We start from the raw sequence: 23,670 nt of genomic DNA on the forward strand, positions 1-23,670 counted from the left end.
CTTAAATTGTATAACGTCTTTTTCAGAGGAGGGGTAATAGGCTCCCTTATTATTTTAAGGACAGCCTCTCGACGTTAACCCCTATGTAATTAGGTGTACTTCCTGGGGACTCAGAAGCAGAAATTCACCTCCCCATGTGGTGCTTTGCCTCGCACGTCTCACTGGTACCCATGTTTGTTCTTAAACAAACACACATAGATCTGAGTTCTATGTGGCTCCCTCTTTGGAGATCCACTTGTGTAAGTTTTGAAGCCAGGGGGGGTCTGCAAGTGTCTTTAACAGACATGTAATCTCTCCATCCAGGTGAGCCTGGGTGGAGACAGCCAGTCTGCTTAACAAACAAGGTCAAGAGTTAAAGGTGGAATAGGATTAACTTGTCTCTGAAGTATCTAATTCAGTTGTAAATTAACAACTTTAAGGACCCAAAGCTTGGCCTCTGGGGTGGGAGAAGTAGCCTTGTGTATCAAGAGATATGCTGTTAGTTCTCAGGAAAAGTGGAGACTATATGTTAAATTAACACAGCTGGCTGAAGATTGTTAGCCATCTTCAAAATTGGAATCTTCAATATTGGAATTATTTCTAGACCAGTCTATGGTTGAGTCAGCTGAACACAATAAGGAGAAGAGTCATTTTAACTCTTCTTTAGATTAATTTTTCCTAAGTTAGCTTAACAGTCTCTATGTTCTGTCCCACAAAGTCTAAAAGCTTGAAGCTAGGCAACTTATCTAACCTGGGACATTTGACAATTGAGGTAAGTCAAGAACATATACCCAATATAGCTCTTATGTTACCATGGTCTGGGCATTCAGCAAGCACACAGTCAGCATATCTTCTGTAGCATTCTGTGGAAAAAAACATAGGGGACATGCCTTCCCCAATATTAAATCAGGATCATGGCATATGTCAATATGTGAATTCCTTTATTTCACCTAGACATCAATATGCTTAATTACAAGATGTCATATACATTTAGCAAGGAGTTTCTAGGCATCCAAATTTTAAAATTTTCTTAAAAACATGTAAGCATAATATAAATGATATGCACAGGGACATGATTTCCCCTCTCTTCTCTCTTCCAAGAAGATATTGTTTTATTAATTTAAGTTGGAACACAAAGTATAACCCATAACATAGGCAATAACTATGTAATTATATAAAATAAACATAGCATTTTTAGTTGCTTTTTCTGTTAGAGCAGTTGCAACTAGACAGCCTAAAAATGAATCATTAGTCACATGCACATATTTTTTAATCTTCTAAATTAGAAATATGAATATCATTTATCTGTAATAACTAAGTCCTCTAGGATTAACACCATTACGTGGTAGAGGTAGAAATTGAGGACATCAAGAACAAATCTTTATAATTTGATGTGTACAAAATATAAAATTATTTCAAATACCTAAAGGACAGTCATTTAGAGAACATATCCTTTGTTCTTAGAAATTTGAATCACATTTGTATAAACTGTAAAAATTAAGAATTAGCAGTATTAAAAATGGACCAATTTTAAGCAATCTATTTTCTTTAAAATCAATGGCAAACACATATTCAAGCACAAGGTTTGTCTGCCAGTTCTCATGTTCAAGTGTATGACAGTGTAACTTATTAAAGAGACATTATTTTAAATCTTAATCTTCATTAAGTCTAATCTCCAGGCCAAGATTCACATGAAACACCATGTCAATTTAGGAGCATCTTAAAGGCCTGTATTTCCTGGATTGCGTCATGTCACGTGTTGTTTAAAAATGGCGACTACCCTAAACTACCAGCTTTAACCGTCATGTCACGTGTTGTTTAAAAATGGTGACTACCCTAAACTACCAGCTTTAACCTAACTTTTGTTAATAACATTATACCTTTTAAATCATGTCTAGTGACTTAAGCCAATACTCTATAGTCAAGACATGTAAAATATACCTTTAAATCTAATTATAAACAAGAACAAAGCATGAGTTGCGTTAGGCCACGTGTAGCTAGTTAAGATGGCTCCAACACTGAATCACCAGTTTTAAACTAACCTTTTCTTAATAACACTATACCTTTTACATAATAACCAATTAATTTATAACTCTTTAGTCAAGACATGTAAAGCCTTATACCATTAAAACCAATTAGAAACAAGTATAAAGCGACTACATGAATTTCACAAGCCAAACCAAGGTTTTCCCAAATTTTGAGGCTTCTGGGCTTTTAAAAGCGGCTTTTTCCCCAGCCATGCTTGCCTCTTGGGTGAGTGAGCTGCGCTGCTGCGGCGCGGCTTTAAATCAATCCCCACACAAACTGTGGCTGGCTCAAGAGGTTACCAGCAGATGAAATCCTTACCAATTTTTCTTTTTAACATGAAACAGTCATTCACACAAAAACACAGAGAGGACATAAACATACACATAGACAAACAGTCGGTGCACCGGGACAAACACGGAAAGATACACAGAAAGTTAAGCCCGCTTGTTAAGCAATTGCATCCATTTTCCTCTTTAAACAGCTCTTAGAGGCTGTGGACATATGCCTATTTTTAAAACGCCTTTCTTTTTCGCCTAAATCAGCTCTTACGAGCTTTGGGCAAATGCCTACCAAATTTCTTCCCCATATTTCCCTATCTTTTCAACCCAAGCGGCCACTGTGCCGGGTCAACACAGTTCACTTGCAAAACCTGTATCCCTCTGCACTCACAACAATAGAAAAAATTTTTCACTAGCGCTAGTTTTTGACCTCTATGTTGCTTACCGTGCGGATACCATTCCTTATCACCTTTTCTGCGAAGCTTCGCTCGATAGGGTTACCTCAGGAAATTCTCCCGTACCAGGTTGCCCCACGTTGGGCGCCAATATGTAGGGTTCCATAGCTGCCTGCAGCTATTACGAAGTGGGTTTCTGGAACAGAAGCTGAGGAATAAATAGGGAAGAGGGGCGAAAAGAAGTATGGCTAAGACAATATTCACTGATCAAAGCCAGAAACTTTAATGGCGCCAGACCTTTTAACAGTTTGGGCAAACCCTTCCCCCCAGACTCCAGGCTGAGTTCCGGTGGAAGTTGTCTAGCTTCTCTTGGGGGTCTTCGTCTTGACTGCTCCTGTAGCTGGGTGGGTCACCTGCTTAATTCAGGAATTCTTAGACCTGGAGGAACAATGAACTTAACCTTTACTTCGAGCACTCGGCCCTAGGTGGAGCAGGATCCTGGCTATCTGGGAGAAGTTAACCTTGACCAAAGTCAAACTCTGACCACGTGCATGACTGCCCCAATATGGCTCTGTACATATCTGGAGGATCTTGAAGCCAGCAGAACTAGATCAAGTACTTGTGGTTTTACTTTTGTAATAATGTTTTTAACCTCCTGCTTCTTGGCTGTCTGAGAGCTGAATTTGAGCTTTCTTCGTGAGATTTGCTGAGTGGAATGGAAGCAAGCTTGTGTAGAGGTAAATTTGGTAACTCTTCTAGCTATGCTGAGATGATCTGTTTGTGTGGAACCTGGTGCCCTGCGTTGCTATGGTAGTTCTTCTGGGTTTGAGCCCTGCTTAGGAATTTGACTGTCAGAAGTTTTCTATGAGGTCTGAGCAGGTGAGTGCTTGCACCTTGGCTCAAAAGCTTGTGATTTGTGTGTTGGCTATCTTGTCTGAATGTTAGAACCTTTTGAGAGGTCTACAAAGCATAAGGAAAACTTGTGTAAAGATAAATGACTTATGTTACCATGGTGATTTTTCCAGATCTGAGTAAATATTTGTGCATTACTGAGGGTTGTCATGTGTGTATGAATGCCACCTTTTGGTTGGTTCTTGTTACTGAGGGCTGTATCTTTTTATGGATTTGGTAGGTTTTTATTTCTGGTTGTGCCTTTTTCTGTTCATTGATTCTAAATAATACCACATCCTTATGGGAATTTGTTTCTGGGGTTAGGACAGACATGTCTGGGAACTGTGGCCATGGTGGATTCAGGACATGTCCTGAGCCTTTTTTATTTATTTATTTTTTTGGGTGGGCATGGGCTCAGAAAGCAGAGGCATCCATCTTTCTGGGAATAAAGACTTGATTTTGTTTCTGTGGTTGGTTAGTGGTTAGGACAGATGTATCTGGAAGCTGTGGTTAAGGCAGGGCCAGGAGACATCCTGAGTCTTAGTCTGAGGTGAGCGTGGGATAAAGAGAGATACCCACCAATCTGGGTCTTTTCATGTGGGTGTGCACCAGTTTCTGGTTATTTCTTATTTCTGCCTGATGGAGAGAGCAGGTGAATTTGCGTTTTGGATGTTACAGTGAGGTCTTTTTCATGAGTATTATTTTCTGCTTATTTCTTGTCTCTACTTGGTAGAGAAGGAAGGCTACATTTGCTTTTCTCAAATTCTATTTGTGTTGTTGTTGTTGTTTTTTTGTTACAAATTGACTTTGACAGACATATTAACATGGAACAGACACCTCCAAGCCATTTGGAATTGCTTCTCAGTGACTTGAAGTATTTTAAAAGAATTAGGGAGAATCTCTTGCTCATTATTAAGAAAGATTAATTAACCACATTCTGCAGGTAAGAATGCCCCCCAGAAAGGTCCTCTGATTTGAAATTGGTCCAGGGGATTGGAAAGGTCATTTTTCAGCCCATGTCTGTCCATCCTGACCAAATAACTTATGTGGTGGTTTGTTGAGATCCCATGGAGGACATACCTTCTTGGCTTAAACCTTTTCTACCCAGACAATGAACAGAAGTTCTTATTTTGTCACCAGGAATTCCTAGGATACTAAGGAAAAGATACTAAATCAACCATCCCCTTCTGCAACACCACTCTGGTGCTCCAAGGAGGGACAGTGGAAGATGTTATTTTTCCACCCCCACCTTACTTAACCCTTCAAGTCAAACAGCAGCCACCAGCTGCAACTGGGCAGCATGCAGCCCCATCAAGGCAGTGGGAGGGACCTCTGATGCAGGGACTTGGAGCCAACAGAGATGCCCCCTGTGTCACAGTCTTTCATCCTGCTCTTGTGTGTAGCTAGGCCAGCTGATGACCAAGGGAATCATCTGTCTCACTACTTGTCCTTTGTCACCGGTGACCTTTATAGCTGGAGAACTCAGCATTCTCCCTTTTCAGACAACCTTAGAGATCTAATAAATCCCTTAGAAACTGTCCTCTTCACTCACCAGTCCACTTGGGATGATTGTCAACAACGTTTTCAGGTCTTCCTCACTGCAGAGGAGAAGGAAAGGATCCAGAATGAAACTAGTGGGCTGATTCATGGCCCCACAGGGGAGCCTATTAGTAATCAAGAAACTCTTGATACTTGCTTCTGCCTAACTAGTCCATTCTGGGATTATAATACTAGAAGGTAAGAAGAGATTCTTGGTATACCATTAGACTCTGCTGTTAGGTCTCATGGCAGCTGCAAGATGGTCAACAATTTTTGTCTAGAGCATAGGGCATTCGGCAGGGAGAAAATAAATGCCCTGCAGTATTTTTAGAAAAGTGTTGTGGAGACATTTTGACAATACCGCCCCATGGACCCTGAATCACCAGAAGCAAAGGCAATAGTTGGTCTATCTTTTATTAACTAGGCAGCCCCAGATATTTAGAAACAGCCCCAGCAGATTGAGAGGTTAGGAGAAAGGAATCTGAGAGACTTAGTAGTAGTGGCAGAGAGTACATAATAGAGGAGAGATTACAGAGAAGAAGCAGAAGAGAGAACAGAAGCAGCAGACTCAACATTGGCCAAACATCCTATTGGCAGCCAAGAACAAAGAAGAAGACCCTAAGAGATGCTTAAAAGAGAGAAGAAGGAGATGGGGGGGTCATAAAGATGAAAAGTGCTTCCTCACCAAGCACAAGGGTAACCCTCAAAGTAAAAGGGAAACCCATGAGGTTTTTTTTTTTTTTGTTGATAATGAAGTTCAACATTCTGTCTTGTTAAGTGTAAGATAAAGTTTCTTCATCTGTTTATACATGACTTCCTGGTGGGAACATAAAAACAACCACAGAAAGCTATGACCTCTTAGAGGCCTTGAAAATTTCAGACTATTGTGCCTACAGTAAGAAGGCCTTACTCTGCCAACTAAAGGTGACCTCCCTAGACCCACAGGTGCAAACTCAGACTCATGGCCTTGTCATCAGCCAATGGTCAATATGTCACTAATTAGGATATACTGGCCCCCACCTTCTTTACACATCAGTGTAGCAACGACCTGTTGGTTAAAGTTGGTGCCAGATGACTCATTACCAGCCTCTCTTCTTGAATGCCTCCATGATTCTTTTTCAGCTGCCTTGCAGCCTGACCCTGACCTTGATTGAAGGGCCTCTACATGACCACTCATATGTATGTAGAGGTGTCATGGTTCCCCAGTGGCAACAGCCACATTTGGGATATACTGGAGCAGTGGTCATCTCAAATAATGAGATCATATGAACAGAGCCACTCCTGGCAGGAATGTCAGCCTAGAAAACTGAACTGGCAGTTCTGACCAAGGCATTAGAGCTGAGAAGACAAGAGACACAGATAACCAGTATGCCTTTGCTACCGCTCATATCAGTGGGGCTACTTATACAGAGAGAGGCCTTCTGATGACAGAAGGAAGGACTAAACTTCATCCCAGAGAGCAACAAGATAGACAAGTAGGTGCCCCTAAAAATTGGGCCCCTCATATTTTTTTTTATTCCATATATTCTTTATTTACATTTCAAATGATTTCCCCTTTCCTGGATCCCCTCTCCCCGAAAGTCCCATAAGCCCTCTTCCCTCCCCCTGTTCCCCTATCCACCCCTTCCCACTTCCCTGTTCTGGTATTCCCCTACACAGCTGCACTGAGCCTTTCCAGAACCAGGGGCCTCCTCATATTTTGATTCCTCAAGATCCAGGAGTTCCCATACTCTGTGACCAGACAGAAGATGTGATCTGGCCCATATCTCAGCGCTATAAGAGATGACCAAGGACAGCTGACTACAAACTAATTGTACCAGAGAAGATGTCCTAAGCATGCTGATAAAGATCCATTGTTTTTCATACCTGGGACCCTGGAAAATGCAGGACTTAGTCCTACAGTCACACATTAGAATAATACATACCAATTTGAAAATAGCTGAAATTGTTACAAATTGTAAGGCCTGTCAATTGACTAAGGTGGTTGCCAATGAGAAGAACCCCAGAGCACCAAGCCAGGAGTCTATCAGGAAATGGACTTCACAGATACAAATATTTGCTAGTCTTTATATATACCTTGTCAGGATTGACTGAGAACCAATCACTTGTCCTGTGCCTCTTTGTTGAAAACTTTAGCCTTTCCTACTAAATGCCATTTTATAAAACATTATGTAGTGTCCTATGTTTGCTATATTTCCCTATAGTAGTTTTATTAGGTGGATAGTATGAATTCTGTAAAAGAAGAGGGAGAAGGAAAAGAGAAATACAAATTCATTCTTCCATCTCTCTTTTGCTGTAACTTTACTTATTTCAGTGCCTATATCAATGATGGGTTTTAAACGCTTTAACCTCTCTTTTAGCCCAGCACGAACCAGAAGTAGTGGAAAAGACAGGATACTGGGGAGGTGGACATGTTCAGAAATGGTTCCGTGGGGCAACTGCAATCTCTGTTGCTTGGAAATTGGCAGTTGAGTTCACAGGTTGGTCACAGCAGTTTGATCCACCGGCAAACACTTCTCAGGCATTCCATCATTCCAGTTTGGAAGATAGAAGACAGGATGGCAGCAGGTAGGAGGACCTAGCAGGGACAGCCAGGCAGGTGGGATTTGGACCAGCAGGGATATCAGGAGCTCTGCCTCTCGTGACACAGCAAAGATTGGGGAAGAGGAGAGACCAACAAATGTGTTGCTATGTAATCACACCAAGTTCAAACTCTTTCAATGTCTGCCCAGTCATTTTTCTACTCCCTCAAAATGTCATGTGTCTGCCGGGGGTCTTACCTTAAGCCCAAGTCCTGCCTTGCTTCAGAAGGTGAATCTGTCTCAGCTGACATCACTCTTCCAATCAGCCTGAGTCTGTGGAAGTGGCAAGGAACTGCAGCACCCCACCAGAAGTCTTTTGGTGTGTTTCTCTCTAATGTGTCACAATTAATTGAACTCAACTATTGAATTAAGGCAGAGCGATACATGTTTGTAGTTAGTGAAAAATCCATCATCATGTGTCCTTCTATCTGCTTGCTTTCGCAGAATATCCTTTCTCTTCTGTCTGCTTCAGGGAAAAGTTCCTTCACCAGTCTGCCTTAGCAACACCTGTTCAACAAAACTGAATTTCCAAACATCCCTTCAGTCTCTCCTTTTCCATTTATTTATTTATTTATTTATTTATTTATTTATTTAATTACAGGACAGGATTTCTTTGTACAGGGCATTGGTTCTTATGCAACTACATCTGTAGTCCAGGCTGGCTGAACTTAGAGATCTGCCTGCCTGTGCTCCCCAAGTGCTGAGACCAAAGACATATGCACCACTGCCAGCCCAAAACCCATTCTTTCTGCCCCTACACTGTGTCTGCTTCAACTTCAGCTGACAGACCTTGGTGCTTCTGTGTTATTTTTATATTGTGCACTTATAAGCGGTTCACAATGGTGTATTAGAGATAAACCCCTTAAGAATACAAAATTATTGCATAGGCTTAAACTTTACAAGTAAAAATTAGTTTCCATACACGAAAAGGCACACTCTATAGTGACTGAACTTTTCATATAAGCTTGGTTTTCAGAAGATACTTTATTGTCAAGCTGAAAGTATAAAAGCCTACGAAACAGTAAATTAACCACCTTCCACGAGTCTAATGCTAAAGTAAGTATGAGACCTTCAGTTAAAAAGAGAGGTCCGTCCAGTTCTGGCTGAAAACAGCTGGTGAAAAGCTTCATCAAGTCTCACTCACAGAAGACGGAGAAGTGAAGTACATTCCAGTAGGTGAAGGGATGGCTGAGAAGAACTATGTAAGCATCATGCATTCAGGGATCTAATAACAATCTGCTAATATGGTATATGTTAGTTTTGCAAAGAGCAGCTCAGACTGACAAGGATAAGTCTTCATTCAGTCATGGATGGACACTGGCAGCAAAACCAACGGTTTCTTGTTTCCAGAGAGAATAGACGTTCTTAGGGTTCTTACCTGGAACTGGCAACACACATGAGGGGAACATGGGAGGTTGTGAGAAAAAAATCTCAAGTTTGAAAATACATCTTCTGGTTGGTGTTCAAAGATAGATTCTTTTAAATTTCTAAGGTGTGGCAAGATGTCACCCTGCTTCCTGAAGTGTGTATGTTCTGTCTGTAGTGTATAGCAAACAGCACAGTTTGCACACAGGCTAAACATTATCTTGTTAGGTATAAAGAAGAACTGCGGGATTCCCAGTAAGAGTCCCAGGCGCCCTGTGTTTCTGGAGCAGTCCATTTCTCCTCAAAGAGTAGGCGCTTCCTGGCCTTGCATGGAGGGCGAGTAGGTCTCACAGGACTCAGCGGGCACTGTTGTTGGTGGCTTTATCAAAGCGAAACAACACTTGTTCCTTGCAGGTCAGGCTTGCTACTTAAGGACAGAAACTAAAATCGTTTTAGGTTCCTATTTTTCTATTAGAAAAATGACCTCAAAGTTGTGTTATAATGAAGTACATAATTGATCTGAGACAACCTATCGATGAGTGAATATTCGCCTAGCATGCTGGGGGGCATTGGATTTGATCTCCAGAAACAAATCAAAAAAGTATTCCTGTGAGTACTGTAGAACTTCCCTAACCCCAGCGTTTGAGAGACAGTCACAGCAAGATTATGAGTTCAAGGCCAGTTGGGTACATGGTGACAACTAGACTGGTCTTGGTGTGTGGTGAGCTCAAGGCTAGCCTGGACTGACTGAATTATGCCTGAGAAAGTTAGTTCATCCTTACGAGCCATTACAAGTGGGGAAAAATAGTTTCAATGTTAGATGCTTTGTTTCTGTTGGATATTATAATGAAGGACAGATCTGTTGATTGATTTATTTACTTTTTTCCCAGACAGGGTTTCTCTGTGTAGTCCTGTCTGTCCTGGAACTCACTCTGTAGACCAGGCTGGCCTCGAACTCAGAAATCCCTGTGCCACTGGCTCCCAAGTGCTGGGATTAAAGGTGTGAGCCACCACTGCCCTAGCAGGCAGTTCTTCAGGGGCACTTAGTGCCCTTGAGAGCTCTGCTCTCTCTCACTTCCTAATTGTCCTAATGAGTTTATTTCTTAATTGTAAGTAGTGGTTGTACACATTCATTGATATACAAAGTGGTGCACAAAGTGGTGCTGCGATGTGTCTATCATGAAGCACTAATTATTTACTGAAGCTGATTTCTGGTCTTTACAGGGGACTTTTGGCCACACAGAGCTTTAAGTCAATATAAGTTCTTTAGAAGCCAGAGCAAGACTGCCTGCATACTCAGGATCCCTTTATATTCCCAAGCCTTTCTCAGGTTAAACTGGTAATCACTCTAAGTCCATCTTGCTCTGACATACTTCAGTTAAGAAGAACATTTAGTCAAATCTGAACAACAGAAGCTACAAATGTCGTGCTGGGAAGAATTCACTGAACCTCCAAAACACCACCAAGGAACAGGTTCCAATGCAGCCCCATTAGGCTCTCTTTATTCCAGCTGAAGCTTAGAGTTTCTGTTTGTTTGTTTCTTTGTTTGTTTGTTTGAGGCAGGTTTTCTCTGAGTAGCCCTGCCAGGTTTGGAATTTGATCTCTGGATTAGGCAGGACTCAACAGAGATCCACCTGCCTCTGCCTCCCCAGTCCTCTGGAAGGGTCTTCTTTGTTTGTTTGTTTGTTTGTTTCTTTCTTTCTTTCTTTCTTTTTTTTAAAAGATGTATTTTTTTTTAAAAAAAAAAAAGATGTATTTATTTTTTCTATGCCAGCCGGGGAAGCTCCCTTCAGGCACACCACAGCAGGGTATTGGATACCATTACAGATGGTTTTGATCCACCCTGTGTTTGTTGGGCCCTCTGCAAGATCAATACAGGCTCTTATCTGCTGAGCCATCTCTCCAGCCCCCACCAAAGGCTTCTTAACTGAACATCCTAACAGTATGTGAGCAGGTCCTAATGATGCAAAGTTCCTTCCTTACCGCAGTTAGTCTGTTAACTTTCTATGCCCTTATCCATCTTGTGGTATAAATGGGGCCTCTGGTATTTGTTTTTCTTCCCTCTTTTTTCTCATGGTCCCATAGAGGCCAGGCTGGCCTTGAACTTGCTCTGTAGTTGAGATTCTGTTGTAACTTTTACTCCTTGTGCCTCTCCCTGAAACCTCAGGTAAATAACACCTCAACCAGTACACTTAAGCTTTTGAAATATGCTGGACTCCGTGGCTGGAGAGATAACCAAGTGGTTAAGAGCACTGACTACTCTTCCAAAGATCCTGCGTTCAAATCCCAGTAACCACATGCTGGCTCACAACCATCTGTAATGAGATCTGACGCCCTCTTCCTGTGTGTCTGAAGATAGCTCCAGTGTCCTTATATATAATAATAAATACATAATTTAAAAAGTACATAGACTAGCCTTAAAGGTTTAGTTGGAAAACCATGATAGTGATTCATTTCAGGTTTTTTATGTACAGAACCAATTAATTATCCTATCACACTTTATTTCCAACAGTATATAGTGTCCTATTTTTCTGTGTTTCCCTATTAAAAAAATTATGATATTGGTGTGAATTTTGTAAAAGAAGAGGGAGAAGAAGGAAAAGAGAAAAACCAATACCAATCCATCCATTCTTGTATCTCTCTCTGTCTCTCTCTCTCTGTCTCACTCTCTCTCTGCTTCTGTCTCTGTCTCTCTCTCTTTCTTTCTCTCTCCATCATATCTTATTTCAATGCCTTTTCTATTGGCTGTTCTTAAATGCTTGAACCTACCTTTTAGCCCATAACCCACCAGATGTGTGGAAGAATAGTGAACCTGTTCAGACATGGTTCTTTGGGACAACCGCCATCAGTGTTGTCTAGAAATTGGTAGTTGAGTTCACTGCTCAGCTGCTGTGGCAGGATCCATAGGATGTCAGTAGCAGCTAGATCCATTGGCAAACACTTCTCGGGTATAGCCACCCTCCAGTTTGGTAGAAGCAGGATAGCAGCAGGTGGCAGGACCTAGCAGGAACATCCAGGCAGAAGGGACTTTGACAAGTAGTGATATCTGGACTTGTGCCTCTCATGAAAGAGCAAGGATCGGGGAAAGAAGAGAGACCAACCAGTGTTTTGCTATGCAAGCAAGCCCAGCTCAGCCCCTTTGCCTGTCTGCCCAGTCCTTTTTCTACTTCCTTCAGACATCAGGTTCCTCCACAGGTGTTGCCTTAAGCCCAAGTCCTGCCTTGCCCCAGCCCCTGTGTCTGTCTCAGCTGACATCACTCTGCCAATCAGCCTGAGTCTGTGAAAGTGGCAAGAAACTGCAGCACTCCACCACAAGTGTTTTGGTGTTTTTCTCTCTAATATGTCCAAACTGAATGAGCTCAAGTATGTAATGTTAGGCAGACACATCCATGGTGGTAGTTAGCGAAGAATCCTTCATCATGTGTCCTTCCACCTGTTGTTTTTAGCAGAACCTTCTTTCTCCTCTGCTTCAGAGAAAAGTTCCTTCACCAGTCTGCCTCAGGAAGCCCTATGCAACAAAACTGACATTCTAAAGTACCCTTTTGTCTCTTCTGTTCTCTTTAGGTTCTTTATATAGATATTTAAATCAACATTGAATTAGTTTATGCAGGGCCTTGGTTTTATGCAACTAAATCTGTAGTCCAGCCTGGCTTTGACTTCGGAGATCCACCTGACTCTGCTTCCCCCGTGATGAGACTGAAGATGTGGGCACCACTGCCAGCCCCAACCCATTCTTTGATCCCATGTACCATGTCTGCTTCAGCATCAGCTCCAGACCTTGGTGCTTCTGTGTTATTTTTATGTTGTGATCATGGGCACCCATGAGCTATTCCCTATGGAGCCTTAAAGATAAAAGTTTTCAGAACACACAATTATTGTTTAGTCTTAAACTTTACTAATAAAATTTTATTTCCTTACAAGAAAGGCATCCTCTATAGTGATTGAAATTATCATACAAGTTTGGATTTTTTTTTTCCAGGAGAAATTTTTCTTCTGCCTCTGTTTTTTTTTTTTTTTTTTTTTTTTTTTTTTTTTTTTTTGGTTTTTCAGGACAGGGTTTCTCTGTGTGGCTCTGGCTGTCCTGGAACACACTCTGTAGACCATGCTGGCCTGGATCTCAGAAATGTGCCTGCCTCTGCCTCTGCCTCCCAAGTGCTGGGATTAAAGGTGTGTGGCACCACTGCCAGGCTTTCAGGAGACATGTACATTGTCAAGTTTAAAGTATAAAGGACAATGTAACAGTAAACTAACCACCTTCCACAGGTCTAATGTTTATGTCAGTATGGGAACTGCAGGTCAAAAGGAAGGTCCATCCAGTGCATGATGAAACCAGCTGGTGACAATGTGCATCAAGTCTCACTGGCAGGAGAGGACAAGTGAAGAGCACTCCAGCAGGTGAAGGGATGGTGGAGAAGAAGTATGTCAGCATCATGTATCCAGGGATGGAACCATCTTTTCCTACTATGGTATTTGTGAGTTTCTGCAGAGCCCAGCTTGGACTGACGAGGACAAGTTTTCTTTCATCCACGGATGGACACTGGCAGCAAACCCAATGGTTTCTTGTTTCCAGAAAGACGAGAGGTTCTTAGGGTTCTTACCAGGAACTGCCTGTGCACATGAGGGGAATATGGAAGAATGTGAGAGAAAGTCTCAAGTTTGACAATCCATCTTCTGGTGTTCAAAGGCAGATTTATTTAAACTTCCAAGGTGCGACTTTGTGTCTCCCTTCTTCTTGAAGTGTGTATGTTGTGTCTGTAGTTTGCAGCAGAGAGCACTGTGTGGACACAGGCTGAACATTATCTTGTTGGGTATGCAGCACAGGAGCTCTGGGATTGCCGGGAAGAGTCCCAGGCACCCTGTGTTTCTGGAGCAGTCTATTTTTCCTCAAAGACTAGGCGCTTCCTGGCCTTGCATGGAGGGCGAGTAGGTCTCACAGGATTCAGCAGGCACTGTTGTTGGTGGCTTGAAGGAGAAGATGGAGGGGGAGGCTCCAGTGGTGAGTGCGGAAGAAACTCCAGCACGCTGCCTTGGGGGCTCCAGGAAGCCCAGGGAGCATATTCCTCTGCTCTAGGAGAGACCAAAGGAATGCGGCCATCTGGGACTTGACCCTGAAATGAAGAAGATGAGAGATGAAGCTCTGGGACCAGGCCAGATGGAGCCTTCATCCATGGCATCCCTGAGTGAGAGACATTTTGCAGGCCCTTGCAGTCTCTTACCGAAGCACTGAAGGATCCTGGCTGGATGACTATGACTTCCCGCGGCATATCCAGGAGATCAGAGTCAGGCTGGTCTGAGGGCAAGAACTCAGGATGTCTGGGGCCAGTGGAATCTTGGAGGCTTCCGGGGACCAAGAGGATGGTGTGTTCTGGGAGGGACACTTCCAGGATCGAGGTGTGCTGAGGTTCCAAGAGCAGGTCGCAGTCATCGAGATTCAGCTGGAAGGCAGAGCCAGGTGGCAGGAACACCAGGGAAGTGAGCCTGTAGCTGGAAGTCTCCATAGGCCCCTCCAGGTCGTGTTGAGCAGGGTGGTCTTGTTGGAGTCGAGGGCGCTTGGCAGGATTGGTTACAAGATCAGCGCTGGTGCCCTGGGGCCTCACTCCCTCCATGGTGTGATGATTTGGCAAACTGGGAGTTGGTGCCTAAAGAGGTGCACTGCGGGTGCTAGACCTGTGAGCTGTACTTCATGCAGGTACGACTGTTGTCGGACTGGCTTTTGCAGGAGACTCTGTGCGCCCTCTTGGAGATAAGAGATGTGGTCAGAAGAACTAGGTGATCTGAAGTGTTGGCTTGGAGAGAACCTGAGTTCTTTATATCTTCCTGGCTTGCAGGAAGCTCCACCCAGGCAGGGCGGGGCCTCAAGCACAGGCAGGGCGGGGCCTTGGGAACAGGCCCTCGAAGGGGGTGGCATGGGTGGAGGAGGATGGGCAGCAGGGGTAAGCAGTGTTGGGAACATTCGTAGTCAAAGGAGAAAAAATGGCCCTTGAATGTCCTTGTCGTTATCCTTGCCTTCACCTGTGGCATCACACACAGGAACATGGCTTTCCCACCCCAGCCACGTTTTCAGGAACTCTTGGTCCCATCCTAGAAATTCCCTTCATTTGCAAATAAAAACGGAAATGCACATTATCAAAGTGAAACAACACTTGTTCCTTGCAGGTCAGGCTTGCTACTTAAGGACAGAAACTAAAAGCGTTTTAGGTTCCTATTTTTCTATTAGAAAAACGACCTCAAAGTTGTGTTATAATGAAGTACATAATTGATCTGAGACAACCCATCGATGAGTGAATATTCGTCTAGCATGCTGGGGGGCATTGGATTTGATCTCCAGAAACAAATCAGAAAAGTAGTCCTGTGAGTACTGTAGAACTTCCCTAACCCCAGCGTTTGAGAGACAGTCACAGCAAGATTATGAGTTCAAGGCCAGTCGGGTACATGGTGACAACTAGACTGGTCTTGGTGTGTGGTGAGCTCAAGGCTAGCCTGGACTGACTGAATTATGCCTGAGAAAATTAGTTCATCCTCACGAGCCATTACGAGTGGGGAAAAATAGTTTCAATGTTAGATGCTTTGTTTCTGTTGGATATGATAATGAAGGACAGATCTGTTGATTGATTTCTTTACATTTTTCCCAGACAGGGTTTCTCTGTGTAGCCCTGTCTGTCCTGGAACTCACTCTGTAGACCAGGCTGGCCTCGAACTCAGAAATCCCTGTGCCACTGGCTCCCAAGTGCTGGGATTAAAGGTGTGAGCCACCACTGCCCTAGCAGGCAGTTCTTCAGGAGCACTTAGTGCCCTTGAGAGCTCTGCTCTCTCTCACTTCCTAATTGTCCTAATGAGTTTATTTCTTAATTGTAAGTAGTGGTTGTACACATTCATTGATATACAGAGTGGTGCACAAATTGGTGCTGGGATGTGTCTATAATGAAGAATTAACTGAAGCTGTTTTCTGGTCTTTACAGGAGACTTCTGGCCACACAGAAGCTGACATCACTCTTCCAATCAGCCTGAGTCCGTGGAAGTGGCAAGAAACTGCAGCACTCCACCAGAAGTCTTTTGGTGTTTTTCTCTCTAATATGTCCCAACTGACTGAGCTCAAGTATGTCATGTTTAAGTCAATATAAGGTCTTTGGAAGCCAGAGCAAGACTGCCTGCATACTCAGGATCCCATCATATTCCCAAGCCTTTCTCAGATTAAACTTGTAATCGCTCTAAGTCCATCTTGCTCTGACATACTTCAGTTTAGAAGAACATTTAGTCGAAACTGAAGAACAGAAGCTAAAAATGTTGTGCCGGGAAGTATTCACTGAACCTCCAAAACACAACCAAGGAGCAAATTCCAATGGAGCCCGATTAGGCTCTCTTTATTCCAGCTGAAGCTTACAGTTTCTGTTTGTTTGTTTCTTTGTTTGTTTGAGGCAGGTTTTCTCTGAGTAGCCCTGCCATGTTTGGAATTTGATCTCTGGATCAGGCAGGACTCAACAGAGATCCACCTGCCTCTGCCTCCCCAGTCCTCTGGAAGGGTCTTCTTTGTTTGTTTGTTTGTTTGTTTCTTTCTTTCTTTCTTTCTTTCTTTTTTTTAAAAGATGTATTTTTTTTTTTAAAAAGATGTATTTATTTTTTCTATGCCAGCCGGGGAAGCTCCCTTCAGGCACACCACAGCAGGGTATTGGATACCATTACAGATGGTTGTGATCCACCCTGTGTTTGTTGGGCCCTCTGCAAGATCAATACAGGCTCTTATCTGCTGAGCCATCTCTCCAGCCCCCACCAAAGGCTTCTTAACTGAACATCCTAACAGTATGTGAGCAGGTCCTAATGATGCAAAGCTTCTTCCTTACCACAGTTAGTCTGTTAAATTTCTATGCCCTTATCCATCTTGTGGTATAAATGGAGCCTCTGGTATTTGTTTTTCTTCCCTCTTTTATCTCATGGTCCCATAGAGGCCAGGCTGGCCTTGAACTTGCTCTGTAGTTGAGATTCTGTTGTAACTTTTACTCCTTGTGCCTCTCCCTGAAACCTCAGGTAAATAACACCTCAACCAGTACACTTAAGCTTTAGAAATATGCTGGACTCCGTGGCTGGAGAGATAACCAAGTGGTTAAGAGCACTGACTACTCTTCCAAAGATCCTGCGTTCAAATCCCAGTAACCACATGCTGGCTCACAACCATCTGTAATGAGATCTGACGCCCTCTTCCGGTGTGTCTGAAGATAGCTCCAGTGTCCTTATATATAATAATAAATACATAATTTAAAAAGTACATAGACTAGCCTTAAAGGTTTAGTTGGAAAACCATGATAGTGATTCATTTCAGGTTTTTTATGTACAGAACCAATTAATTATCCTATCACACTTTATTTCCAACAGTATATAGTGTCCTATTTTTCTGTGTTTCCCTATTAAAAAATTATGATATTGGTGTGAATTTTGTAAAAGAAGAGGGAGAAGAAGGAAAAGAGAAAAACCAATACCAATCCATCCATTCTTGTATCTCTCTCTGTCTCTCTCTCTGTCTCACTCTCTCTCTGCTTCTGTCTCTGTCTCTCTCTCTTTCTTTCTCTCTCTATCATATCTTATTTCAATGCCTTTTCTATTGGCTGTTCTTAAATGCTTGAACCTACCTTGTAGCCCATAACCCACCAGATGTGTGGAAGAATAGTGAACCTGTTCAGAAATGGTTCTTTGGGACAGCCTCCATCAGTGTTGTCTAGAAATTGGTAGTTGAGTTCACTGCTCAGCTGCTGTGGCAGGATCCATAGGATGTCAGTAGCAGCTAGATCCAGTGGCAAACACTTCTCGGGTATAGCCACCCTCCAGTTTGGTAGAGACAGGATAGCAGCAGGTGGCAGGACCTAGCAGGAACATCCAGGCAGAAGGGACTTTGACAAGTAGTGATATCTGGACTTGTGCCTCTCATGAAAGAGCAAGGATCGGGGAAAGAAGAGAGACCAACCAGTGTTTTGCTATGCAAGCAAGCCAAGCGCAGCCCCTTTGCCTGTCTGCCCAGTCCGTTTTCTACTTCCTTCAGACATCAGGTTCCTCCACAGGTGTTGCCTTAAGCCCAAGTCCTGCCTTGCCCCAGCCCCTGTGCCTGTCTCAGCTGACATCACTCTGCCAATCAGCCTGAGTCTGTGAAAGTGGCAAGAAACTGCAGCACTCCACCACAAGTGTTTTGGTGTTTTTCTCTCTAATATGTCCAAACTGAATGAGCTCAAGTATGTAATGTAAGGCAGACACATCCATGGTGGTAGTTAGCGAAGAATCCTTCATCATGTGTCCTTCCACCTGTTGTTTTTAGCAGAACCTTCTTTCTCCTCTGCTTCAGAGAAAAGTTCCTTCACCAGTCTGCCTCAGGAAGCCCTATGCAACAAAACTGACATTCTAAAGTACCCTTTTGTCTCTTTTGTTCTCTTTAGGTTCTTTATATAGATATTTAAATCAACATTGAATTAGTTTATGCAGGGCCTTGGTTTTATGCAACTAAATCTGTAGTCCAGCCTGGCTTTGACTTCGGAGATCCACCTGACTCTGCTTCCCCCGTGATGAGACTGAAGATGTGGGCACCACTGCCAGCCCCAACCCATTCTTTGATCCCATGTACCATGTCTGCTTCAGCATCAGCTCCAGACCTTGGTGCTTCTGTGTTATTTTTATGTTGTGATCATGGGCACCCATGAGCTATTCCCTATGGAGCCTTAAAGATAAAAGTTTTCAGAGCTATTCCCTATGGAGCCTTAAAGATAAAAGTTTTCAGAACACACAATTATTGTTTAGTCTTAAACTTTACTAATAAAATTTTATTTCCTTACAAGAAAGGCATCCTCTATAGTGATTGAAATTATCATACAAGTTTGGATTTTTTTTTTCCAGGAGAAATTTTTTGCTGCTTTTTTTTGGTTTTTCAGGACAGGGTTTCTCTGTGTGGCTCTGGCTGTCCTGGAACACACTCTGTAGACCATGCTGGCCTGGAACTCAGAAATGTGCCTGCCTCTGCCTCTGCCTCTGCCTCTGCCTCTGCCTCCCAAGTGCTGGGATTAAAGGTGTGTGGCACCACTGCCAGGCTTTCAGGAGACATTTACATTGTCAAGTTTAAAGTATAAAAGACAATGTAACAGTAAACTAACCACCTTCCACAGGTCTAATGTTTATGTGAGTATGGGAACTGCAGGTCAAAAGGAAGGTCCATCCAGTGCATGATGAAACCAGCTGGTGACAATGTGCATCAAGTCTCACTGGCAGGAGAGGACAAGTGAAGAGCACTCCAGCAGGTGAAGGGATGGCGGAGAAGAAGTATGTCTGCATCATGTATCCAGGGCTGGAACCATCTTTTCCTACTATGGTATTTGTGAGTTTCTGCAGAGCCCAGCTTGGACTGACGAGGCCAAGTCTGCATTCATCCATGGATGGACACTGGCAGCAAACCCAATGGTTTCTTGTTTCCAGAAAGATGAGAGGTTCTTAGGGTTCTTACCAGGAACTGCCTATGCACATGAGGGGAATATGGAAGAATGTGAGAGAAAGTCTCAAGTTTGACAATCCATCTTCTGGTGTTCAAAGGCAGATTTATTTAAACTTCCAAGGTGCGACTTTGTGTCTCCCTTCTTCTTGAAGTGTGTATGTTCTGTCTGTAGTTTGCAGCAGAGAGCATTGTGTGGACACAGGCTGAACATTATCTTGTTGGGTATGCACAGGAGCTCTGTGATTCCCGGGAAGAGTCCCAGGCGCCGTGTGTTTCTGGAGCAGTCTATTTTTCCTCAAAGACTAGGCGCTTCCTGGCCTTGCATGGAGGGCGAGTAGGTCTCACAGGATTCAGCGGGCACTGTTGTTGGTGGCTTGAAGGAGAAGATGGATGGGGAGGCTCCAGTGGTGAGTGCAGAAGAAACTCCCGCATGCTGCCTTGGGGGCTCCAGTAAGCCCAGGGAGCATATTCCTCTGCTCTAGGAGAGACGGAAGGAATGCGGCCATCTGGGACTTGAACCTGAAATAAAGAAGATGAGAGATGAAGCTCTGGGACCAGGCCAGATGGAGCCTTCATCCATGGCATCCCTGAGTGAGAGACATTTTGCAGGCCCTTGCAGTCTCTTACCGAAGCACTGAAGGATCCTGGCTGGATGACTATGACTTCCCGCGGCATGTCCAGGAGATCAGAGTCAGGCTGGTCTGAGGGCAAGAATTCAGGATGTCTGGGGCCAGTGGAATCTAGGAGGCTTCCGGGGACCAAGAGGAAGTGTTCTGGGAGGGACACTTCCAGGATCGAGGTGTGCTGAGGTTCCAAGAGCAGGTCGCAGTCATCCAGGTTCAGCTGTAAGGCAGAGCCAGGTGGCAGGAACACCAGGGAAGTGAGCCTGTAGCTGGAAGTCTCCATAGGCCCCTACAGGTCGTGTTGAGCATGGTGGTCTTGTTGGAGTCGAGGGCGATGGGCAGGATTGGTTACAGGATCAGCGCTGGTGCCCTGGGGCCTCACTCCCTCCATGGTGTGATGATTTGGCAAATTGGGAGTTGGTGCCTAAAGAGGTGCACTGCAGATGCTAGACCTGTGAGCTGTACTTCATGCAGGTATGACTGTTGTCAGACTGGCTTTTGCAAGAGACTCTGTGCGCCCTCTTGGAGAGAAGAGATTCGGTCAGAAGGACTAGCTGATCTGAAGTGTTGGCTTGTAGAGAACCTGAGTTCTTTATATCTTCCTGGCTTGCAGGAAGCTCCGCCCAGGCAGGGCGGGGCCTCAAGCACAGGCAGGGCGGGGCCTTGGGAACAGGCCCTCGAAGGGGGTGGCATGGGTGGAGGAGGATGGGCAGCAGGGGTAAGCAGTGTTGGGAATATTCGTAGTCAAGGGAGAGAAAATGGCCCTTGAATGTCCTTGTCGTTATCCTTGCCTTCACCTGTGGCATCACACACAGGAACATGGCTTTCCCACCCCAGCCACGTTTTCAGGAACTCTTGGTCCCATCCTAGAAATTCCCTTCATTTGCAAATAAAAACGGAAATGCACATTATCAAAGTGAAACAACACTTGTTCCTTGCAGGTCAGGCTTGCTACTTAAGGACAGAAACTAAAAGCGTTTTAGGTTCCTATTTTTCTATTAGAAAAATGACCTCAAAGTTGTGTTATAATGAAGTACATAATTGATCTGAGACAACCCATCGATGAGTGAATATTCGCCTAGCATGCTGGGGGGCATTGGATTTGATCTCCAGAAACAAATCAGAAAAGTAGTCCTGTGAGTACTGTAGAACTTCCCTAACCCCAGCGTTTGAGAGACAGTCACAGCAAGATTATGAGTTCAAGGCCAGTCGGGTACATGGTGACAACTAGACTGGTCTTGGTATGTGGTGAGCTCAAGGCTAGCCTGGACTGACTGAATTATGCCTGAGAAAGTTAGTTCATCCTTACGAGCCATTACAAGTGGGGAAAAATAGTTTCAATGTTAGATGCTTTGTTTCTGTTGGATATTATAATGAAGGACAGATCTGTTGATTGATTTATTTACTTTTTTCCCAGACAGGGTTTCTCTGTCTGTCCTGGAACTCACTCTGTAGACCAGGCTGGCCTCGAACTCAGAAATCCCTGTGCCACTGGCTCCCAAGTGCTGGGATTAAAGGTGTGAGCCACCACTGCCCTAGCAGGCAGTTCTTCAGGAGCACTTAGTGCCCTTAAGAGCTCTGCTCTCTCTCACTTCCTAATTGTCCTAATGAGTTTATTTCTTAATTGTAAGTAGTGGTTGTACACATTCATTGATATACAGAGTGGTGCACAAAGTGGTGCTGCGATGTGTCTATAATGAAGAATTAACTGAAGCTGTTTTCTGGTCTTTACAGGAGACTTCTGGCCACACAGAAGCTGACATCACTCTTCCAATCAGCCTGAGTCCGTGGAAGTGGCAAGAAACTGCAGCACTCCACCAGAAGTCTTTTGGTGTTTTTCTCTCTAATATGTCCCAACTGACTGAGCTCAAGTATGTCATGTTTAAGTCAATATAAGGTCTTTGGAAGCCAGAGCAAGACTGCCTGCATACTCAGGATCCCATCATATTCCCAAGCCTTTCTCAGATTAAACTTGTAATCGCTCTAAGTCCATCTTGCTCTGACATACTTCAGTTTAGAAGAACATTTAGTCGAAACTGAAGAACAGAAGCTAAAAATGTTGTGCCGGGAAGTATTCACTGAACCTCCAAAACACAACCAAGGAGCAAATTCCAATGGAGCCCGATTAGGCTCTCTTTATTCCAGCTGAAGCTTAGAGTTTCTGTTTGTTTGTTTCTTTGTTTGTTTGAGGCAGGTTTTCTCTGAGTAGCCCTGCCATGTTTGGAATTTGATCTCTGGATCAGGCAGGACTCAACAGAGATCCACCTGCCTCTGCCTCCCCAGTCCTCTGGAAGGGTCTTCTTTGTTTGTTTGTTTGTTTGTTTGTTTGTTTGTTTCTTTCTTTCTTTCTTTCTTTCTTTCTTTTAAAAGATGTATTTTTTTTTTAAAAGATGTATTTATTTTTTCTATGCCAGCCGGGGAAGCTCCCTTCAGGCACACCACAGCAGGGTATTGGATACCATTACAGATGGTTGTGATCCACCCTGTGTTTGTTGGGCCCTCTGCAAGATCAATACAGGCTCTTATCTGCTGAGCCATCTCTCCAGCCCCCACCAAAGGCTTCTTAACTGAACATCCTAACAGTATGTGAGCAGGTCCTAATGATGCAAAGCTCCTTCCTTACCGCAGTTAGTCTGTTAAATTTCTATGCCCTTATCCATCTTGTGGTATAAATGGGGCCTCTGGTATTTGTTTTTCTCCCTCTTTTTTCTCATGGTCCCATAGAGGCCAGGCTGGCCTTGAACTTGCTCTGTAGTTGAGATTCTGTTGTAACTTTTACTCCTTGTGCCTCTCCCTGAAACCTCAGGTAAATAACACCTCAACCAGTACACTTAAGCTTTTGAAATATGCTGGACTCGTGGGTGGAGAGATAACCAAGTGGTTAAGAGCACTGACTACTCTTCCAAAGATCCTGCGTTCAAATCCCAGTAACCACATGCTGGCTCACAACCATCTGTAATGAGATCTGACGCCCTCTTCCGGTGTGTCTGAAGATAGCTCCAGTGTCCTTATATATAATAATAAATACATAATTTAAAAAGTACATAGACTAGCCTTAAAGGTTTAGTTGGAAAACCATGATAGTGATTCATTTCAGGTTTTTTATGTACAGAACCAATTAATTATCCTATCACACTTTATTTCCAACAGTATATAGTGTCCTATTTTTCTGTGTTTCCCTATTAAAAAATTATGATATTGGTGTGAATTTTGTAAACGAAGAGGGAGAAGAAGGAAAAGAGAAAAACCAATACCAATCCATCCATTCTTGTATCTCTCTCTGTCTCTCTCTCTGTCTCACTCTCTCTCTGCTTCTGTCTCTGTCTCTCTCTCTTTCTTTCTCTCTCTATCATATCTTATTTCAATGCCTTTTCTATTGGCTGTTCTTAAATGCTTGAACCTACCTTGTAGCCCATAACCCACCAGATGTGTGGAAGAATAGTGAACCTGTTCAGAAATGGTTCTTTGGGACAACCTCCATCAGTGTTGTCTAGAAATTGGTAGTTGAGTTCACTGCTCAGCTGCTGTGGC

General features: G+C 43.6%; 1 protein-coding gene and 1 pseudogene across 1 annotated transcript; both read right to left on the minus strand.

The window, feature by feature from the left end:
- Positions 1-13,931: 13,931 nt before the first annotated feature.
- LOC127689644 (proline-rich protein 23A3-like) lies at positions 13,932-14,663 on the minus strand. The gene has a single exon (XM_052189319.1). It carries the CDS (start codon positions 14,661-14,663, stop codon positions 13,932-13,934), a length of 732 nt encoding a protein of 243 aa, XP_052045279.1.
- A 5,067-nt stretch (positions 14,664-19,730) lies between these two features.
- On the minus strand, positions 19,731-20,530 carry LOC127688698 (proline-rich protein 23A3-like; annotated as a pseudogene).
- Positions 20,531-23,670: the final 3,140 nt, after the last annotated feature.

Source organism: Apodemus sylvaticus, chromosome 7 (genome assembly GCF_947179515.1).
Source record: "Apodemus sylvaticus chromosome 7, mApoSyl1.1, whole genome shotgun sequence".
In the NCBI taxonomy this organism is placed as follows: Eukaryota; Metazoa; Chordata; class Mammalia; order Rodentia; family Muridae; genus Apodemus; species Apodemus sylvaticus.